The 18,799-nt window shown below is 31.1% G+C and overlaps 7 protein-coding genes, 1 long non-coding RNA gene and 1 other non-coding gene across 9 annotated transcripts; 5 read left to right on the top strand and 4 right to left on the bottom strand.

The window, feature by feature from the left end:
- Positions 1 to 26: 26 nt before the first annotated feature.
- Positions 27 to 3,155, top strand: LeuRS-m (Leucyl-tRNA synthetase, mitochondrial). The gene is made up of 2 exons (XM_027348567.2): positions 27 to 367; positions 433 to 3,155. The coding sequence occupies exons 1-2, from the start codon at positions 97 to 99 to the stop codon at positions 2,718 to 2,720; spliced, it is 2,559 nt and encodes an 852-aa protein (XP_027204368.2). The 5' UTR covers positions 27 to 96; the 3' UTR covers positions 2,721 to 3,155.
- On the bottom strand, positions 2,577 to 3,145 carry LOC113798091 (U6 snRNA-associated Sm-like protein LSm6). The gene is made up of 3 exons (XM_027348578.2): positions 3,005 to 3,145; positions 2,809 to 2,922; positions 2,577 to 2,758 (listed from the first exon to the last, which is right to left on the bottom strand). Exons 1-3 carry the CDS (start codon positions 3,096 to 3,098, stop codon positions 2,724 to 2,726), a joined length of 243 nt encoding a protein of 80 aa, XP_027204379.1. The 5' UTR covers positions 3,099 to 3,145; the 3' UTR covers positions 2,577 to 2,723.
- A 143-nt stretch (positions 3,156 to 3,298) lies between the features above and the next one.
- On the top strand, positions 3,299 to 3,394 carry TRNAA-AGC (transfer RNA alanine (anticodon AGC)). Its single transcript has 2 exons — positions 3,299 to 3,335; positions 3,359 to 3,394. It is a non-coding gene; the product is annotated as a tRNA-Ala (tRNA).
- Positions 3,395 to 3,456: 62 nt separating this feature from the next.
- Positions 3,457 to 9,540, bottom strand: raptor (regulatory associated protein of MTOR complex 1). Its single transcript, XM_027348566.2, has 7 exons — positions 9,038 to 9,540; positions 7,696 to 8,970; positions 6,800 to 7,631; positions 6,633 to 6,740; positions 4,906 to 6,574; positions 4,735 to 4,849; positions 3,457 to 4,678 (listed from the first exon to the last, which is right to left on the bottom strand). Exons 1-7 carry the CDS (start codon positions 9,377 to 9,379, stop codon positions 4,592 to 4,594), a joined length of 4,428 nt encoding a protein of 1,475 aa, XP_027204367.1. The 5' UTR covers positions 9,380 to 9,540; the 3' UTR covers positions 3,457 to 4,591.
- On the top strand, positions 3,570 to 4,401 carry Mrm2 (Mitochondrial rRNA methyltransferase 2). The gene has a single exon (XM_027348575.2). The coding sequence runs from the start codon at positions 3,570 to 3,572 to the stop codon at positions 4,251 to 4,253; it is 684 nt and encodes a 227-aa protein (XP_027204376.2). The 3' UTR covers positions 4,254 to 4,401.
- A 150-nt stretch (positions 9,541 to 9,690) lies between the features above and the next one.
- On the bottom strand, positions 9,691 to 11,153 carry LOC113798088 (exosome complex exonuclease RRP42-like). The gene is made up of 3 exons (XM_027348574.2): positions 10,562 to 11,153; positions 10,204 to 10,477; positions 9,691 to 10,128 (listed from the first exon to the last, which is right to left on the bottom strand). The coding sequence occupies exons 1-3, from the start codon at positions 11,077 to 11,079 to the stop codon at positions 10,024 to 10,026; spliced, it is 897 nt and encodes a 298-aa protein (XP_027204375.1). The 5' UTR covers positions 11,080 to 11,153; the 3' UTR covers positions 9,691 to 10,023.
- Positions 11,154 to 12,149: 996 nt separating this feature from the next.
- On the top strand, positions 12,150 to 16,478 carry retm (real-time). The gene is made up of 4 exons (XM_027348572.2): positions 12,150 to 14,034; positions 14,521 to 14,670; positions 14,765 to 14,896; positions 14,972 to 16,478. Exons 1-4 carry the CDS (start codon positions 13,972 to 13,974, stop codon positions 15,578 to 15,580), a joined length of 954 nt encoding a protein of 317 aa, XP_027204373.1. The 5' UTR covers positions 12,150 to 13,971; the 3' UTR covers positions 15,581 to 16,478.
- On the bottom strand, positions 16,242 to 18,795 carry LOC142644834 (uncharacterized). Its single transcript, XR_012846002.1, has 3 exons — positions 17,920 to 18,795; positions 16,562 to 17,858; positions 16,242 to 16,410 (listed from the first exon to the last, which is right to left on the bottom strand). It is a non-coding gene; the product is annotated as an uncharacterized LOC142644834 (long non-coding RNA).
- Positions 16,676 to 17,964, top strand: Nup37 (nuclear pore complex protein Nup37). The gene is made up of 3 exons (XM_027348570.2): positions 16,676 to 17,350; positions 17,411 to 17,722; positions 17,780 to 17,964. The coding sequence occupies exons 1-3, from the start codon at positions 16,676 to 16,678 to the stop codon at positions 17,894 to 17,896; spliced, it is 1,104 nt and encodes a 367-aa protein (XP_027204371.2). The 3' UTR covers positions 17,897 to 17,964.
- Positions 18,796 to 18,799: the final 4 nt, after the last annotated feature.

Genomic DNA, 18,799 nt, shown 5'->3' on the forward strand with positions numbered 1-18,799 from the left:
TTGAAGTGATCAAAATTAAAAAAAATGGTCACATGGTTTACCGAAAATATATACATGTGATTTATAATCGATTTTTATTCAAATTATCCATTCATTATGATTATTCTATTATTTAGGCCCTTAGCGTTTAGAATTAAACAAATCGTTCCTTACAGATTATATGCCACAACAGTATTCAGTGAACCGAATAAATTTAAAAGCAAATTTGATTATTCATATGTTCCAGAGATTTTGAGAGATATCGAAAACAAATGGAAAAACAAAGTCGATAAATATTGGATGAATGTTGTCGCTAAACATCAAACAACTACCAATACAAAGTACGTCTTGTCGATGTTTCCATATCCGAGTGGGCAATTACATCTAGGTATTACAATTAGGATTATTTTTTGCAAGATAATTGATTCATAATGATGATTTCATAAAAATCAGGCCATACAAGAATCTATACAACAGCCGATTTGCTTTTCAAGACCAGTTATTTATGTGGTGAAAATGTGGTTAATCCAATGGGATTCGATTCTTTTGGATTACCAGCAGAAAATGCTGCTCGAATCAACAATAAAAATCCCTTTGTTTGGACCATTTCTAACATCGAACAGATGAAAAGTCAACTGAAAAATCTTGGTTATCATTTTCATTGGCGTGAAAGTACATCCGATCCATCTTATTATCGTTGGACGCAATGGCTTTTTACTGAACTGTTCAAATCGGGCTTGGCATATCAAGGAATTAGTCAAGTTAATTGGGATCCCATCGACTGTACAGTATTGGCCGATGAACAAGTTGATTCCGATGGAAAAAGCTGGCGAAGTGGTGCTCTTGTAGAAAAAAGATTCCATAAACAATGGTTTATCAAAACAAATGCCTTTGCTAATGATTTATATGCAGGAGAAGACATTATCGATACCGGTCATTGGAATTTCATTCTAGCTCATCAAAGATGGTGGATACAGAAGCCAAGTGGTTATTTATTCTATTTAACCATGGATGAGGATAAATCTGGTTTGGATAATATTTTACAAATATTCACACCATACCCAGAATTGTTTTGCACTTCGAAAACTTTCATTGGAATTTCGAAGCAACATTGGCTTTCCAATGGTAAAAAACATCGTGAAATCGTAGGACAAATCAAAAATCCTTTTCTAACCGATGAAAAAATGGATATCAGATTGATTGAAGATGCAAATTTTCCGCCATCAACACAAGCAACGTTATTCATAGCAAGAGAAATGCATCCAGATGAAACAAAACGAGCAGAAGTGTTAGATCGAGCTCGTTCGATCGGTCTCGGGGGTTATTATACATCACGTTCATATCGAGATTGGCTAATTTCGCGACAACGTTTTTGGGGCACACCAATTCCGATTGTTCATTGTTCGAATTGTGGTCCGGTTCCTGTTGATGATCAAGACCTGCCAATACAATTGCCCGACATTGAATATTCGAAAATATCTAGCTATTCGAGCAATGATATTTCTAGTCCATTGAAAAATTTTGCACCCAATGATTGGCTAAATGTTAAATGTCCAAAATGCAAAACGCATGATGCCATACGAGAAACTGATACTTGTGATACATTTTTTGATTCATCATGGTATTTTTTACGTTATTTTACCGAACCAAGTGATACGCAACCTTTTGACAAAATTCGTTTGCGACCTGTCGATTGTTATATTGGTGGCAAAGAACATTCAGCATTACATTTATTCTATGCCCGTTTTATTACACATTTTCTACGATCAAAAGGATATCTCGAATTCCGAGAACCATTCCATACGCTACTTATGCAGGCCATTGTTAAAGCACGTACATATAAACTGAATGGAAAATACCTTACCGCGGAAGAGGCGAAGGATCGAAAAGATGTTGAAGTTACTTTTGAAAAAATGTCTAAATCCAAAGGCACCGGAGTTGATCCTGATTTATTGGTACAGCAATATAGTTCGGATGCCGTAAGATGGACTATACTTTCGGTTGGAAATCCTGAATCTGAACGACTTTGGGACAGCGAAAAAAAAGAATTTGGTCCAACGTTTGTATTCTTTCATCGATTATTGTTGACTATCGAAGAATATTTAGCAATCAAAAGTGGTCAATCAAAAATTAAACCATTGGATTCTCTAAAATTTGATGAAACTTTAAAAGATTTCGATCGATCAACAGATCAACATGTTTTTAATGTTTTATATTCGATATGTTCGAGTTATCAAATTCGAAACGGTACATCTTCAATACATAAATTGGTCAATCTATTACGAGCCAACATTCGAAACAACATTGTTCATACTAAAGAATATGAACGTGCATTAGCATCATTGATAATAATGATATCACCGTTTGTTCCTTGTTTTGCTTCGGAATGTTGGCAAGCATTCACGAGCCAAACGAAAGAAAATGAATGTTCAAAATTGTATGGATTCGATTATGACAAAAATGTTTTCGAACAAAAATGGCCGAAAATAATTGATCCAAATTTTTTATACATTGTTCGATTTACATATCGAAATGAGAATGGTCGTGAAGAAGAGAAAAAACGTATCAAAATACCCTTGAGATTATTACAATCATGGTCAGAAAAAGAAATTCGAAATTTATTCACATCAATTAATGAAGAAATAGAATGGATAGAGATCGTAAAAAACTCTTCAATAGTGGTGAGATTAAAAAATCAATCCACAGTTATACCGATGCATGAAGGATTTGTTGATGTTTAATGATCAATATTTTCGTTTTTGAGCACTAATGTAGTATACTATAAAAAAAATAATAAATATATAGAAAACATAAACAATAAAAACAAACCATTGTTACCGCGAATAAATGCATCACCATATTTTTGTTTTAATTGTCCATTAACGTATTCTTCAGTTTGTTCTAAAGCTATATTTAAATAGCCATCTAAACAAGCTAAAACGCCTGTAAAAAAAACAGAAAAAAATCCATCGATAATAATTCAAATTCTATTGAAATTCTATTAATGTCATGGAAACTAAATTACCACGATAATCGACTCCAGAATTCAGTTTGACAACCACTGGACGTCCGATAATTTGTTTTAGGAAATCGTTTGGTGTTTGTTTTCGGGAAGTCATTTTTTCATTTAAAAAAGAAAATCATCAAATTATGAAAAATTGGAATGTGTAACGAAATGTTTAGAAACATGCTTTGTTTTGTTCCTCATTAGAATACGTTACAAATCAATTTTAGTTTCATTTATAATTGTTTAAAACCCTCAAATCACATATGCAAACGGAGGATTAGCTCAACGGATCTTCTTAGAAATTCCTGTTGTGGGGGCGTGGCGCAGATGGTAGCGCGCTCGCTTAGCAATGTTCCAGTAATGTTACTAGCATGCGAGAGGTAGCGGGATCGATACCCGTCGCCTCCAAAAAAATAATCCACGTTTTTTTTTAAATTTTTTTTTGTTATTTTTCATATCCAAACACAATGATATCATTAATAATGTTCATTAAAAAAAACCTTATGATCAATATCAGCTGATCATTTTGTTAATGTTCATTCATCACCTGAAGTTATGATTCATTTCAGTCATTCATATAAAAATGAAATCGTACCATTCAATCTTGATTCGTTATATGTCTTCAAAAAGCTGGATGGAACGACATGTACGCGATACATTTGTTAAACAATCTCGTTATCAAAATTATCGTTCACGAGCAGCATTTAAATTGATCGAAATGAATGATCGTTACAGATTATTGAAACCTGGAATGATTGTAATAGAATGTGGTGCAGCACCAGGATCATGGACTCAAGTTATAGTCGAATGTTTACGTCTTAATCCACCAGAATGCTATAAAACTGGTGCTGTCATAGCTTTGGATAAAGCAGATTTTGCTCCTATACCTGGTGCTATCTGTTTGCCGAAGACTGATTTTACTAGTCATATAAGTCAAGCAAACATTTTATCCGCATTAAGTGATCGGAAAGCTGATCTTATATTAAGTGATATGTCACCCAATGTCAGTGGTCAACATGATTATGATCATGAACGTATTATGCAATTAGTCTATTCGACAATAAGATTTTCATCGATTTGTCTCAAAGATCAAGGTAATTTTCTAGCGAAAATTTTCAATGGAAATCAAACTGAAAAATTAATTGAAGATTTGAGCAAAATGTTTCAAAAAGTGCGTCAAGTTAAACCCGAAGCTAGCCGCGCAGATTCTACGGAATTATACGTTTTAGCCACTGGATTTAAAGGTCGTGAAAATCAAATTTTATGATTGTTTGTCGGAATAAAACAATTTTATTGTATACAATTGGATGCAACAAATAACGACATAAATGGAATTAACAATCAATTTGTATCATTCATGTGAATAATTTTTAAAACATTTTCCCTTTTGTTTTTGTAATGAAATTAGTTCCTAATTCATTTTGTGTGTAAAAGGAAGATTGAAAATTCTTTTGTTATAATAATATTTTTTAAAAAATAATTGAAGACAAATTAGTAATAAATATCACAAAATATTTGCTGCACAAATTCATTTGGACTATCATCCATCAAAAAAACGTTTAAATAACTTTGGTTATTTACAAAATCATCAGGTCCGTATTTTTGTTATAATAAATTATAGATAAAAGGAGTACGCAATGGAGATTTGTAGATTGTCACTGTCGAGTCGGAAGTAGCTATTGCAATTTTTGCCTAAAGAAAACAGTTAATGAAAATTTTGTAATGAATAATTCAAAAAAAAAGATTACCTTGAGCGGATGAAACGAAATATTCTGTACGTTTCGATTACGAGTTCGTATCGTTAACCCTTTGAATGTGTCCCATGAAAAGTATTGAATCTCAGAGTGTTCATAGTCAAAAGCACTGTAAATAGAAATGATTTTTTAAAAAATAAATTTGTTGATAAGAGAAAAATTTACCATGCAAACACATCAGTAAGATTATGGAACACCATCGACGTAATTGGCCTTTTTGTACATTCTACACGAACTGCTTTGGTTGTAATACGTTTATCATACCAACAAATATCACCATTAGCATGTCCGCTAACCATATTTATAGAATCTGAATTTGCCCAGAATTTCGCATTTACAACAGGGGTCATTTTTGATGTAAACGACAATACTCGACCATCATTAGATTTGACACGATCATCGAATACTCGAACAGCACCGTCTTCACAACCTACGCAAATAAAATGGCTGGAATCGGCCTGAATTGACGACACAACATCGCTTCCAGTAACCATATCTCGAATTCTACTTTCATGATTAGCATCCCAAATACGAACTGCTTTGTTATCACCACCAGCAATGATTCGTTGTTTTTGCTCATCATATGCCAATACAAATCGTTTTCGAGGTTCTGTTCGCAAAGGCAAATCTTCAAACATGAAAAAAGCCGATGATAATTTTGGCATCGATGAATCCGGCTTATGAGGCGATTCGTATTCTTCCAAGGATAATTCGGAAAATGTTAATGGAAATAAATTACGCCAAACACGAATAGCACTATCTTCAGTTGCGACCAACAGTAATGCCTTTCCATGAGTATTAATTATGTGTAAATCGGATATTTTGGCACTAGAAAGGTGGTCATTTTTAAATGTTTGTACGTCATAGTAATCAGCGGACACAACAGGACTATTAGCTTGAGAATAGTTCCATATTGAAAAGGTATAATTATCGGCTGTAGCTAGATATTTCTCAAATGGATGGAACTTGATCGAATGAGCCATCAGCTTTTTTGTCACCTTACTCGGTTTATTTGATGTGACAAGATCCTCGAGTAAAAGCTTTGTTTTAGATTGACAATAATTTTGTATAATATTCATTCGCCATTCACTGATTTCATCGTGATAAGTTAGTTCGTTATTTGTACAGCAACAGATTCCAGCAGGCGAACAAGGTTGACTAAATTGTTTGGTACACCAATCAACAAATGGTGTCGTAATAAGTGGCTTTCGACAAGTTTGATACGATGATTCACTAAGTGAATTATTTTGAGGAGATGTCGATTCTTTACATGATTTTACAGGTATATCACATATTCCATTGGGAGGGCCATATCTAAGCTCTTTCTTTTCGCTCACCAATGATGGATCTTTTCCGAAGATTTTTCTTTTCATAGTATATTGGTTAATAAATAGAGCATGATTATTAGAGTGAGGCAAATATGGACTGGTTAAACCGGATACAGATACACGACCAGAATGATGTTTCAATTGTTCATTCATTAATAGAGGCTTTTCCACAAATTCCATTGAATTAGTTAATGGAGATTCATTTGAAAGATATTTCGACCGATTAGTTGGTGATGATGGTTCAGAAGAATCGGAACAATTATCTTTACTTGTGAATGCTTTGGAACTGATATCATTATAAATGATTGATGCTAAGCTCGCTACTTCTGGATGTGGATCAATTCTATACAATTCGATCACAAGCCATACTCTATCAAAAATGCTCGTTAACGACTGTGTCAAAGTGTTTAAAGTAGAACTAAATGAATGCGAATGTCTCATTTGAATGCTATTTGGCGGTGTAATTTGAGCAAAGGTATTGAATTCACTGGTTTTGTTCGATTTATCTAATAGAAAAAAAAATCCATGAAAACCTGATAATCTTGAACAATTGTTTATTCTTACCATCCGAGTCAACATTTTCAGGCACTGTTAATAATTTTTGAGAAATTCTTTCGCGAGACATTTGTCGTACATTAAACCCGACATCACTTTTTGAATTGATGAAATCAGCTTTTGATCAGAACAAAAAATCAAAATTAAATCTGAAATAAAATCAAAATCCAACATACCTGCTGTAAAACTACTGGGAATGTTGACACTATTATTTTGATTTATCGACAACATGGATTGATGAATCGAAGAATCGAAAATTGCATCTTTTACAGAGAATTTATTCGGATTGTGTTGGCGAGCAATGTGATCTTCGAACGCTTTTTTACGAAAAATTGGCAGAAAATTATTTTCGAAAATCAAAATAAACCAATGTAATGCCACGAGCAATTCTTTACGGACTAAAGGTGATGAATCATAGCAGACCTTTTGTAATAATATCGAAACAATATTTCGATCAATTTCATTAGCATGTTCGTTACGTTGCGTAATGCTATTAATAAACGTCCCTAAGGCGAAAACGGTAGAAGCGCGAACTTCAGGCACGGAATGATTAAGTGATGAATATAGTTGTTCGTGCACAGCATTCCGAGTGGCTAACCATCTATTATCTTCATTATTTTCCCATACATTTCCCAGACAAATAATTAACCATTTTCTTAGATTAGGTTGATCATAAGTATCGTCCATCAACAGATTAAGGGCAATATCGATTATTGATCCAAACTGACAATCCGAATTATTCTGTATGACTACCCGCTGTCCGTTTGGATTATGGCGAATCATCACGGATAGTATGAAAGCACTCATCACTTGATGATTAATTGATATGTTGGAATCGGTTAAAACAACCATAAAATATCGATGCGTTTTATCTCGAATCAATTCCATCTGTGAACTTTCATCGATAGCTAATATTTTAGCCCAGATAAATACCAGAAACGGACGAAGCTCGCGTGCAGATGTTTGAAGCAATTTAAGTACATAGGGATAGATTCCAACAGATAAGGCCTATTAAGATAACAACAACAAAAATGAATGAAGAAATATGAAGAATAAATTCAATGTTTTTTACCAGATTAACTGCCCAGGAACCAAGATTTAAAAAATTCCCTAATAAATCAAGAGCGCGACATCGATGAGCTTGACTAAGAAGTACTTGAAGTACAATTGGCAATTTTTCTGGCATTGTTTGTAAATGTGAATCCAATTTCAACCATACTTGAAAAGCAGTCAATTGTTCGGCAAAAAATGGACTTGGTACATAAGCTTGTTGATTAGTTTTGATTTCCTCATTTTTGAACAATTGTGATAAACAATGATCTACGGCGAAATCCCAGGCTTCCCACATTGGATGCGAATGAGTAGATTTAATATATGGATTAGATACAGGTGTACAATCATAACAACGAAGGATTCTTTGAGCAAGTAAAAAATTTCGAAATAAACTTGCCACCAAAGAATCTTGACGAAAAAGACGTTGAAACTGTTCACGCGGAAGCGTGTTCCATGCAATAGTATCAGTAACGGCAGTGAAAATCCAATGTAATTCTCCTAAAATTGATTTACGATCATTCGGCTGGCCAGGAATTTTGTCGATAAAATCTAATGTATATTCAGGCGTTAATTTTCGACCACTTTTCTTGAGAAACCATAGCAAATATGTCTTGATTGGAGTTGTAAGACAAGATGTAAAAACATCGGCCGGAAGATCGGGATGTAATTGCAAAATTTCGCCCTTACTACATGCAGCTAATAGAATACAATTTTGATAGTTTGGAACCGGTGGCGGTCGCATGTTACCATTAACCAGATCGCCATCTTTTGTGTTTAAAAAGGCTCCTGAATTTAGATTCATTTCATATTCTTTTTGATGTTGTATGGCAGATTGTTGAAATATTTCGAGAATTATTCCGGCATTTGAACAATCAAATACATAAATCGATGGTGAGCCCATCCATTGTTGAAGATCATATAATGACAATGGAATATATTGGGTATAGTTACGATTGAACACCCAAATCTCACCATTGAGTGTTGGCTTCGGAACACCATGTCCATTATAATGAAACAAAACTCGTTCCTCTTTCGAAGTTTTACGCAATGAAGTGCATAATTTCTTCACATCTTCAATAGTTGGATCAATTAAATGTTTATATCGTGGACGAGAATTCAATCTTTCATATTGTTTCATTAAATTATTAGCTATTGTATCTGACGCTTTGCTGGCAGCCAATGCAAACGGATCGGTCCATGATTGTAAAACAGCATGTGGAATTGGTTTGATTATATCTGGTGGATCGATACCGATATTCAAACAAAGAACGATTCCCACGCTAACAGTTTTCATCTGAAATATGGAAAAATTATATAAAATTTAAATCATAAACATTATTCGAATCAAATAAAAAACATACACGTTCTTTTGTGCGCCAATTATGATTTATATGATTATCATGGCCTTTGATTTCTTCCAAATGTCTCGGTTCAACGAAAACATCACGATAATCATCGCCGAATTGAGTACAAACACCACTACTATCAGATGAAACGGTTGATTTATCTGTAGTAGTACAACCATCAGAGGTTGTTGTCGTCGAAAAACTATTGAGCACTTGTTGTTGATGATGATGATGATTCGTGTTGTTATTATTGATAAGATTATTATTATTATTATTATTATTCATCGCAATCATGGTCGTCGATATTGATTCGCCAACATATTGATATTTTTTTCTTTGATCGCCAAATAAATTCATGTGATTCAAAATCTTTATTTTGCCTTAAAAATTTCATGTATAGAGACTAAAATGCGAAAATAAATTCGCACTTTGATTCACAATTATTTTTATAATGAAACGGAATTGAAGAAAAAAAGGAGGATACGTATAGAAAAATGTTATTTTGTATTTATCGATTGATTTGTTGGCAAATTTCGAGAAATAACAATAGAAAAAAATTAATGATAAGCCAAATTGGTATTTTATTCCAATTAAAAAAATGTCGATTATGATACAAATACACATACGACAACAAAAATCTCAAAAATTTAATAACTGGATCATATTAATGAATGAGAAAAGAAAAATTTATTTTTAGCCAATTGAAAAAAAACCACAAAAATTTTTATAAACAAAAATTTTTTTCGACTTTGCTTTGGTAATGAACGACACTATCGATTAGCACGCTGGATTATTGTTTATAGCATGGCATGTTTGTTTGTATACAAACAAATCAACACACACACGGACAAATCAAATTTTTTGGTTTTTGCGCCTTAATTCATTTTTCATTTATTTACAAACGACTTTGAAATTCTTCATAATTTCGGGTAGAAAATTAACGGATTTTCGGTGTGTGTTCTGTTGAAAGGATAGGGGTGGTCCGATAATCATTCGAATCATTAATTTATTGAAAATGTAATTCTACCACCTGTTTTTAATGTTTTACATTGACAAATTTTGGCATCAAATTTTCGTGATAATTCCAAACCGAATTTTGTTGCACGCTATTGCAGGAAATATGTAAAGAAGACGATAAAATTTAATTATAATAACAATATTCATAGGGGAAAAATTCTTACTTCGAATAGCAATGGAAACGAATCGGTACTAATCGATCCATGACGAATTTTTTTCATCAGAATAATCTGATCAGGCGGAAGAAAAGCAACTGATATGGTACCAACACTTGCTTGTTCCTCTTCCCAAGTAGCATCGACAACAAATTTCGAACCGATTTTTGTATAACTTGTCACTAGTGGTACACGACTAGCATCCAATGGAATAGATTCGAATTCATCTTCGGAAACGGTGAATTCATTCTGGTCAACACTTAAAATGTTGATTTTTGGTATTCTTAATTAGGGTGGTCCAAATAAAAACAAGGTTAAAGTAATGGGAAATAGTTTGGACAAAAACACCAGAGAATAAATTTCATACCTAACATCGTATAGGGCAGTTTTGATAGCAATTGAGGTTATATCAATTAATGATGACAATGAAGAACATTCAAGGATGACAATATCGATATGTAAAACAAAATGGGATCTATTAGGAACGATGATTAGTTTTTCCAGATCGAGATAATCTGGTAGAAATTCGGAAAACAATGCTTCAATTTGACAGGTAATATCTTCACCTTTTCTTCCTTCAAATGCAGGGGATGCAATTGCTGATATATCGGCGAATACCTGAACACGTCCTTTATCATCAACAGCTTGCTTATCATCGTTGTTGTTGATAATCTCTTCTAATTCAAGTTTAATTCCAACTAGAACATCGGTGTTTCCTGAACGTGCATGTGCTGAACCACTACATGTTTCGATAACATTTTGTTCAATCATTACCATACGATGATCATCACAAGACCGACCATCCGAACGGATATTTAAATCTACACCATTTGTAATAAATAAACGTTCACCTTCACTAATCTTATTGATAATATTCACAGACATTTTTCTTAAATTTCAAGTAAATTAAACACTCGATTATAAGCTAAAGCATGAATGCACGCTCAAAATAAATATCGATACCATATATCGATTGTTTCGAACATTAACATTTATTATCTGGGCGCCAATTTTCAAACGATCATTTTAATAGATTCATTATTTTGCCAATATCGGATGCCGAATGACAAGCTATTCAATCATTATAATTTATCTGTCTTTGTCAAAAACATTCATTCATTTAAAATTCAATTTATTCGGACAGATCTTATGTAATCCCCATGAGATTCAATTATTAATGAAAACAACGAACGTTTCAATTAAAAACACATCTATCAAATGTTAAATATATAATGAATTTGTATTATTTGTTTGGAATAAAATCCTAAACATCATTGATTTCTCAATCAACCATGATAATAAAGTTTTTTTTTAACAAATTGCATTTTAACATTGACATTCAAAAACAAAAAATTGAGGTCAACAAAGATTATCATTCTCATTGTTGCACTAAATTTTAATAATTTAATGGATGGATTATGTACGGTAGTACATCGATAAATGTTTTTTATTGTTTCAACAAATAGAATGATCTTTTTTTTAGAATTTTGATAATAGAAAAAAAAGTAATGACATTAATGTTTTTCCTATCTTTAATCCTATGATACGATTCAAACGAAATTCACATCGTAATTCAATAGGAAGAAAATCGAACAAAATTTCCGATAAACATCTTGAAAAGCAAATCCCATGATATATAGAGAATGGCCATCATCATCATGGTGGTGGTTCATAGTTTTCAATGACAAAATATGCAATATTGATTTTTAAAAATCGACTATATAAAATGTTTCTATATATATTGTGTTCCTGCTAGAAAATATAAGATTCCAAAACTGAAAAATATCAATATCTCTTCTTTCACCCGAATTTATATAGAAGAAAATATAATCATCATAATAATAAAATCAAAACTATCAAGGAAAATATACCTCTACAACAACAACAACAACAACAACAGCAAATAAAGAAGAATCAGATTTCTTCATTATCATCTTCAAAATATATTTACATGAAAATAAAAATATGAAAACATAACTTTTCCAAAAATCATTTCAATTTCCATGGTTTCTTTTTATTTTTCTTCAATGAATAAATTTTCCAAAATGTTATTTTCCAATGTTTGTTTGTGTACGTGGTTGGTTCCAATGTATTAGGAACATAGCGATCGAAAAAACAAAACAACAACAACAACACAAACGGATGGATAGGATACTCGTTTATTTTGTTTTTGTTTCTTCGTTCGTATAATACTTGTTTTGCCAATATATTTTTCTATATAGAAAAATTTGCCAGCTGAATTTAGTTTGGCTCAATGTTTTTTTTTATAATTTCTATAGTTATCTACATTCGTTTATATATGATGATATTTATTTCAGTTTGAAGATATACCCAACATTCATTCATTCAAAGATGATGATTCTGAAGATTGTGTTTAAGTGTATTATGTGAAGAATGTTGAATATTTTGAAATGAACCAATTTTGAATTGGAAATTTTTCGGGTTATTTTACATAGAAATAAAATTCATTATAGTGTTTATCTTATTTTGTTTATCTGGTGTTTTTTTTATTCGTTGAATATTTTCTTTTAAAAATAAAGAAAATGATAAGAAAATATTCAGCCAAATATTAAATGATAGACATTAAATAAGAAAAAAAAACTATAAAAACAACAATAACCCGAACATTGTTGACATTAACTGGTTTGATGTTTTCATTATCTAAATTATGATGATCATTTCTGGAACTTGAGACCTATAGAAACAACAACAATCAATAATATCGGATTCTCTATGTATGTGTATTTTACTACGTCGTCGTCGTCGTTGTCGTTAAAAGAATTTCTTCATTTATTCACTCACTCAGTCATTGTTTACTCAAATGTTGAGCCATAAAAAAAGGATCTCATCTATCTAAGATATCGTCTATCTCATCATCCAATCATTCTTATAATGTTGGCCAAATTGAATTGGAAAATAAAACGAAAATTCACCAGAAAACTATTCAGCATACGGTTTAATTTTGTTTTTTTCTGAATAAAAAAAATAAATTCAGATATGAATTCTAAATGAACATTCAAAATAAATAAAAAAACATCTTAATAACCACATTAAGTGATAATAATCATTATCAAAAGTTGTTTTCTTTACTGAAAAAAATTCGGATCCAATTTCGTCAATTCATCGAATTATTGTTCAAGTGCTTTTTTCAACTATTTTGATCTCACTCTAATTACTTAGCCATTCATATTAGTTGATCCATCCATAAATCAACGATTATGTTCTAAATAAATCCGACATAATAATTTCAATTTTTTTTTTCGTTGTGATATTCACAAAGTGATCAAGACATACGTCGTCACACACACACACATAGCAAACAAAGCAGGATACTATTTCTGCCAATTCCCGTGATCATATCATCTATGGTGACGATTTTGATTTCTAGGTGATAATGACTATATGATAATGATGAATATGATCATTTTAGGTGCTATAAGGAAGTATTGTATCCTTTTTTTGTTTGTTTGTTTGATTGACTAGTCATAATATTTTCTAATGGAAAAAAAGAGAAATTGAATTTTTTTTTATCGAAATTCAATTTCTATTTCATGTTTGTGATATGAGCAAGCAATTTTTATTTTAAAAACTTTTCTCCGAAAAAAAGATTCAATATTGATTGATCATCATAAGGAAGTGAGAAAAAAACAACAGTTCAAACGTCATTGTTATCGAAGGTAGTGATCTTTTTTAGCAAACGTTTTTTTTGTTGTTGATATTTTCAAAATTCTTAATCTGTGAATATTGGTGGTAAATCATCGAAACAAAAACAAAAACATGGTTCAACAATATAAGGCACCCGTCCGGGTGTTTAAATATCCATTCGAATTGGTCATGGCGGTATGTGTTGATTATATACAGATTTTATTTGGAACATTCAAAAAATTGTCATTTTTTTTGCCCTTCCGAATTTATTTTCACATAGATTCCCTTATCAATTTTATCCATTTATAATTCCATGTTTTCGTGTCAGGGAATAAATGAATAAATTTTGCGTGTCAATTTTTATTATTAAAAAAACTAATAAATTTTCCGCCTTAATTCTTACTGAATGGAATGAAATCAAAAGGAAAAAATCTTCAAACTTTTCATATTTGTTGTTTTTTGTTTTTGTTTGCATGATTGATAGTTCAATTTATTCAGAGTTTTAGTTTATTCTGTCAAATGTCTCTATTGTCATTAATTTAAGTGATTTGTTTGTTGCGGAATATCATTTTTCTAACTCATTCCAATCTTTTGACAATCATAATACACATACATTACATTTCTACTTAATTCTCATTAATTTTGTTTTTTTTCCTTGATTCTTTAACATTTTTTATTTAGGCATATGAAAAAAGATTTCCAACATGTCATCTAATACCAGTATTTGTTGGTAGTGATACAATCAATGAAAATATAAGCGATGATGGTTCTATTCATGTGATTGAACGTCGTTGTCGTATTAGTGTTGATGCTCCATATCTGCTTCGGAAGGTATTAGATTTATTAATGATCAATATTTTTTTTCTAATTGATTGATCGTTTCATTATTCGTTTTCTGTATTAATAATGAATAAATGAATTGTAGATTACTGGAGTAGATCATGTTCTATTCATACAAAGAAATACATTGAATCGAAGAAAACGTGTACTGAAAATCGAAGCAAAAAATGAAAGCTTCAGTAATCATATTAATATTCATGAATTGTGTTATTATCGGGTAAGCATTATCAAATTCGTAATAATGATAATCTAATCTCATTGTTTTGTCCATCTTTTATTCATTCTGGAATAGGTTTCACCCGAAAATGAGGAATGGACTATATTTGAACAACAAGCAAGTCTTGAAATCAAATCATTTTGGGGTTTCGAACATGTTGTCGAACGATTAGCTGTTAAACATTATTCACAGAATATCAAAAAAGGTCAAGAGATAATTGAATATCATATAAATGAATTAGCTGAGGAAGGTATTACACACATTCCACGTTATGAATCAAGCTCAAATCCAAATGAAGATTCGGATGATGACATTGATGAGAATTCTGATACGTTCGGTGATTCATTGTTTAATAAAAGTCATATCGATCAACATCAACAATCAACTAATAATAAAAATCATAACGGTATGATCGTTTCTCAAAGTCAAGATTCAGTTCGAAGTCCACCATCAAACATCGTCGACGATATGATCACATCCAATAATAATAATAATCATAAACGTTCCTTGAAAAATTCCAAATTCGATTGTATTCGTTCGAATTCGGTGGAAGAAAAAATCCAAGCAACTAAACAAAAAATATTGAACAAATGTGAAAGTCTCAAGAAAAAAAGTTCATTTGAAAATAATAATGCTACGGTAGTTAAAAATAGTAGCAATACTAATGCCGTAACATTAAGTTGATATCAATAATGATTTATAAAATTATCGTGCTCCTTACACACAAACACAAAACTTTACTTGTCAATCGATACAAAATAGATTTATTCTAATCGATTTTTTCTTGTACTTGTCTGCGTTATCGATTTACTATTGATTCTCAACATATTAACTATGCCAGAAAACAGAAAAGTCAAAGAAATTATCATCATATTCAAGGAATTGTATCGAAAACTTCAGAATATTGTCGATAATTAATATTTGCCGTCGATTATATCCACTCACAGAACAATATACTCATATGCCTAATATCTCTCTTTTTCCCTCTATGACTTATCATCAAGTAACAGAGAATTGTTATTTATAATTAAATATTAACAATTATTTTTGTATATGTAAAACATGTAATCAACATTTATATCATTTTTTCCCAAAATATTACAAATTTTGCTATGTGCAAATTATCACCATTGTTCTATTATCAGTAAAATGAATGTAACATGAAAAGTTTTTGATCAATTCTGTTATAATGACTGAATACAAATGTATTTTTCTCATCTATTCATTTAATTCCCATATGAAATGTACAAACGAAAACAAAGGTATTTGTATTTGATTTAATTTTTCTTATTTTGCATTGTTGTTAGCAATATTAACACAAAACAGACACAAACAACATTCACAGTTTAATTTGTAATTTTTTTTTATTTAAAAAAAATATCATGAAATAAGTTTAGTTTTTTTGTCATAAATTTTTCATTGTGATTTGAAATATGTGCGTTCGAAATTCTTTATATTCTCTCCGATTACCATCAGCTTTTATGCCACAATTTGTACAAATACATTTTGAATACCTAAATGATTAATAAGAATTTTAAATTTTAAAAAATTATGATTATCAAATAAAAAAAGGATTAATAAATTATTGTGATTAATTAAAAGTTTAGAAAATTTTTCATATTTTCTGTAACATCTAACCAACGATTATGTCTCCATCTTTTATACCGTTTTGTAACAACGAATTTTTCGCCATTTTTCACATGGCAAGCAAAATACCGAGTCAATTGGCGCCTTTAAAAAAAAACTTGCTATTGTTAAACATATGATCGATTGATCAAAATGATTGGCCAAAAATTGACAAATTCTCCTTTTACCAATGTCGCTTCATCGATGAATAATATGACAATCAAAGAAAAAAAGGTTCAAGTTTTTTATGAAGAATTTCAAATTGATCTTAAACAAGCAACAGAAAATACGATTAATTCTGTAAAATTTTGTCCATTCGATGGTGCAACAGATATATTAGCCTGTTGTGTACGGGAACGAATTTTTATCTATCAGATTTCTTTGAGTTCAACAAATAATAATGACAATAAACAAGGTGCTGGCACCGAATTTGATTATAAATTCATTTATGATTATATTTGTGGATCGAAATGTTCATCGATCGCTTTCGGACCGAGAACAAATTTTTCGGCTCAATCTCAACAAGGTTTCTTAAGCTTAGCAGTAGCTACTGATGATTTTTGCATCTTGCTTTTGAATCAGTCAATCCAATATGATGACCATCCGTCGACTAATAATGCTGAGCAGCAATTTTTTACTGGTCACATCAATCATATCAACGACATGGCATTTGAACCGATTTCTGGTGAACTATTAGCATCGACTGGCGATGATTGTACCTGTATAATTCGATCATTACGAGAACCATCGGATGGCAAAAACATTACCAAGTTAATGCTTTCATCGCCTGGCGTTAGCGTTAAATGGCATATTACCGAACCCAATAAAGTGAGAAATATGATTGATAGATTCAATCAAATTAATTGGTTTTATTCGTAAATCATTTAGCTTTTAGTTGCCGAAAAGAAAGGAATGATTCGTTTTTATGACACAATAACACGTGTTGCTGTCATGTCATTCGATTGTTATCGATATCCATTAACATCGAGCGATTGGTGTACAGAGAACAATTTGTTCATTGGTTGTACATCCGATCGTGATCTATTTTTCTGGGATACTTCATTGACCAGTTTACCAATTAAAATTTTAAAAACCAATTTTGAAGGTTTATCAGAGCTTTCATTTTACAATAGTAAATTGATTGCTTATCGTGGACGGCCATATAGTTTTTTAACAGTTAAAAATTTTATTACGAATCAGGTAATATTTAATAATGAATTTTTTATTCACTGAAATGATTTTATTATAAAATTATAGACATATATTGAACGAAATTTGATCGCTGGTCGTGGTATAAGCTGGAATCGATCGATGCCATTATTAGCTGTTGGTGGACCTAAATATATTCATCTTTTTAAATTTAATGTTTTCTAAAAAGAATTATCGTTTTTTCTTACCATTTATTTTTGAAAAATAAAATCATTTAATTTGATTCCAAATAACATTGTGTTTCGTTGATAAAATCAAAATCATATTGCATACATTCGATCCGATGTATTCGTGTCCATTCAAGAAGTAAAACACGTTGATTTTCTTCAGCCGTACAAATCGGATATAAACGGCGACTAACATTCTTAGATAATTTTCGATTTTTCATTATTCGATTCAATATTTCCATCAGACGAATTTTTCGTTCTGAATTCATATTGTCGATCATTGTTTTCGATATGAATCATTTAGATTCTATCTATACGATTTTTATAGACATTTTGATCGACGGAATTTCGTGAGAATTATATATTTTAATATTTGGTACATTTAAATGTGGCATGATTTTTACGTTTCTAGTACGTGTCTGTTCGATTGTGTGTGTGTGTGTGTGTGGCCTGACCATTGAAATCCATTCCCATAAAAGACTTGTGCTATTCATAATTACAAGGTAAACACCTAAAATCAATCGTTTTGTTATGTACAGTTGTAATGTGTATGGATTACAATCATTATTACAGTAATGTACAAAATGACACCTTTTTCTCTTAACCTCTCTTTGTGTACAATCACGGATTTTGATTTAGAAAAAAAACAGATTCTCACGATATTCCACGATCAAATATTTATCGAAAATAATTTGAATAACATTCGATCCATTTCAAATTATATGATCACATGCCTAAAAAATTTCAATTTTCTATCCCCTTGTTTTGAGTTTGCGTCAATCGAAAAAAAAACGAATCTAAACATTTTAAATGGCAATAGGAATTTTATATTGGCAAAAACGAATGACGAACAGAACTTTTTAACCTCCAACTAAATAAAAATGATTGTTCTGCTCAACAT

This window comes from Dermatophagoides pteronyssinus, unplaced genomic scaffold (genome assembly GCF_027571235.1).
Source record: "Dermatophagoides pteronyssinus isolate colony J.1.1.1.1 unplaced genomic scaffold, Derpt_VIB-CSIC_2022.12 sq0003, whole genome shotgun sequence".
NCBI lineage: Eukaryota > Metazoa > Arthropoda > Arachnida > Sarcoptiformes > Pyroglyphidae > Dermatophagoides > Dermatophagoides pteronyssinus.

What these genes read in the sequence shown, in the direction of transcription:
- LeuRS-m (XM_027348567.2), top strand. Translation starts at nt 97, where the DNA reads ATGATTATTCTATTATTTAGGCCCTTAGCGTTTAGAATTAAACAAATC. An exon ending in GAGTGGGCAATTACATCTAG is followed by an intron (nt 368 to 432) that starts GTATTACAATTA and finishes CATAAAAATCAG; the next exon opens with GCCATACAAGAATCTATACA.
- LOC113798091 (XM_027348578.2), bottom strand. Translation starts at nt 3,098, where the DNA reads ATGACTTCCCGAAAACAAACACCAAACGATTTCCTAAAACAAATTATC. An exon ending in TTCTGGAGTCGATTATCGTG is followed by an intron (nt 2,923 to 3,004) that starts GTAATTTAGTTT and finishes TTTTTTTTACAG; the next exon opens with GCGTTTTAGCTTGTTTAGAT. An exon ending in ATTTATTCGCGGTAACAATG is followed by an intron (nt 2,759 to 2,808) that starts GTTTGTTTTTAT and finishes TTTTTTTTATAG; the next exon opens with TATACTACATTAGTGCTCAA.
- Mrm2 (XM_027348575.2), top strand. Translation starts at nt 3,570, where the DNA reads ATGAAATCGTACCATTCAATCTTGATTCGTTATATGTCTTCAAAAAGC.
- raptor (XM_027348566.2), bottom strand. Translation starts at nt 9,379, where the DNA reads ATGAATTTATTTGGCGATCAAAGAAAAAAATATCAATATGTTGGCGAA. An exon ending in GTTCCTGGGCAGTTAATCTG is followed by an intron (nt 7,632 to 7,695) that starts GTAAAAAACATT and finishes TTATCTTAATAG; the next exon opens with GCCTTATCTGTTGGAATCTA. An exon ending in TGAAAATGTTGACTCGGATG is followed by an intron (nt 6,575 to 6,632) that starts GTAAGAATAAAC and finishes TTTTTCTATTAG; the next exon opens with ATAAATCGAACAAAACCAGT.
- LOC113798088 (XM_027348574.2), bottom strand. Translation starts at nt 11,079, where the DNA reads ATGTCTGTGAATATTATCAATAAGATTAGTGAAGGTGAACGTTTATTT. An exon ending in ACTGCCCTATACGATGTTAG is followed by an intron (nt 10,478 to 10,561) that starts GTATGAAATTTA and finishes ACCCTAATTAAG; the next exon opens with AATACCAAAAATCAACATTT. An exon ending in CGTTTCCATTGCTATTCGAA is followed by an intron (nt 10,129 to 10,203) that starts GTAAGAATTTTT and finishes TTCCTGCAATAG; the next exon opens with CGTGCAACAAAATTCGGTTT.
- retm (XM_027348572.2), top strand. Translation starts at nt 13,972, where the DNA reads ATGGTTCAACAATATAAGGCACCCGTCCGGGTGTTTAAATATCCATTC. An exon ending in CATTCGAATTGGTCATGGCG is followed by an intron (nt 14,035 to 14,520) that starts GTATGTGTTGAT and finishes TTTTTTATTTAG; the next exon opens with GCATATGAAAAAAGATTTCC. An exon ending in CTCCATATCTGCTTCGGAAG is followed by an intron (nt 14,671 to 14,764) that starts GTATTAGATTTA and finishes AATGAATTGTAG; the next exon opens with ATTACTGGAGTAGATCATGT.
- Nup37 (XM_027348570.2), top strand. Translation starts at nt 16,676, where the DNA reads ATGATTGGCCAAAAATTGACAAATTCTCCTTTTACCAATGTCGCTTCA. An exon ending in ATATTACCGAACCCAATAAA is followed by an intron (nt 17,351 to 17,410) that starts GTGAGAAATATG and finishes TAAATCATTTAG; the next exon opens with CTTTTAGTTGCCGAAAAGAA. An exon ending in AAAATTTTATTACGAATCAG is followed by an intron (nt 17,723 to 17,779) that starts GTAATATTTAAT and finishes ATAAAATTATAG; the next exon opens with ACATATATTGAACGAAATTT.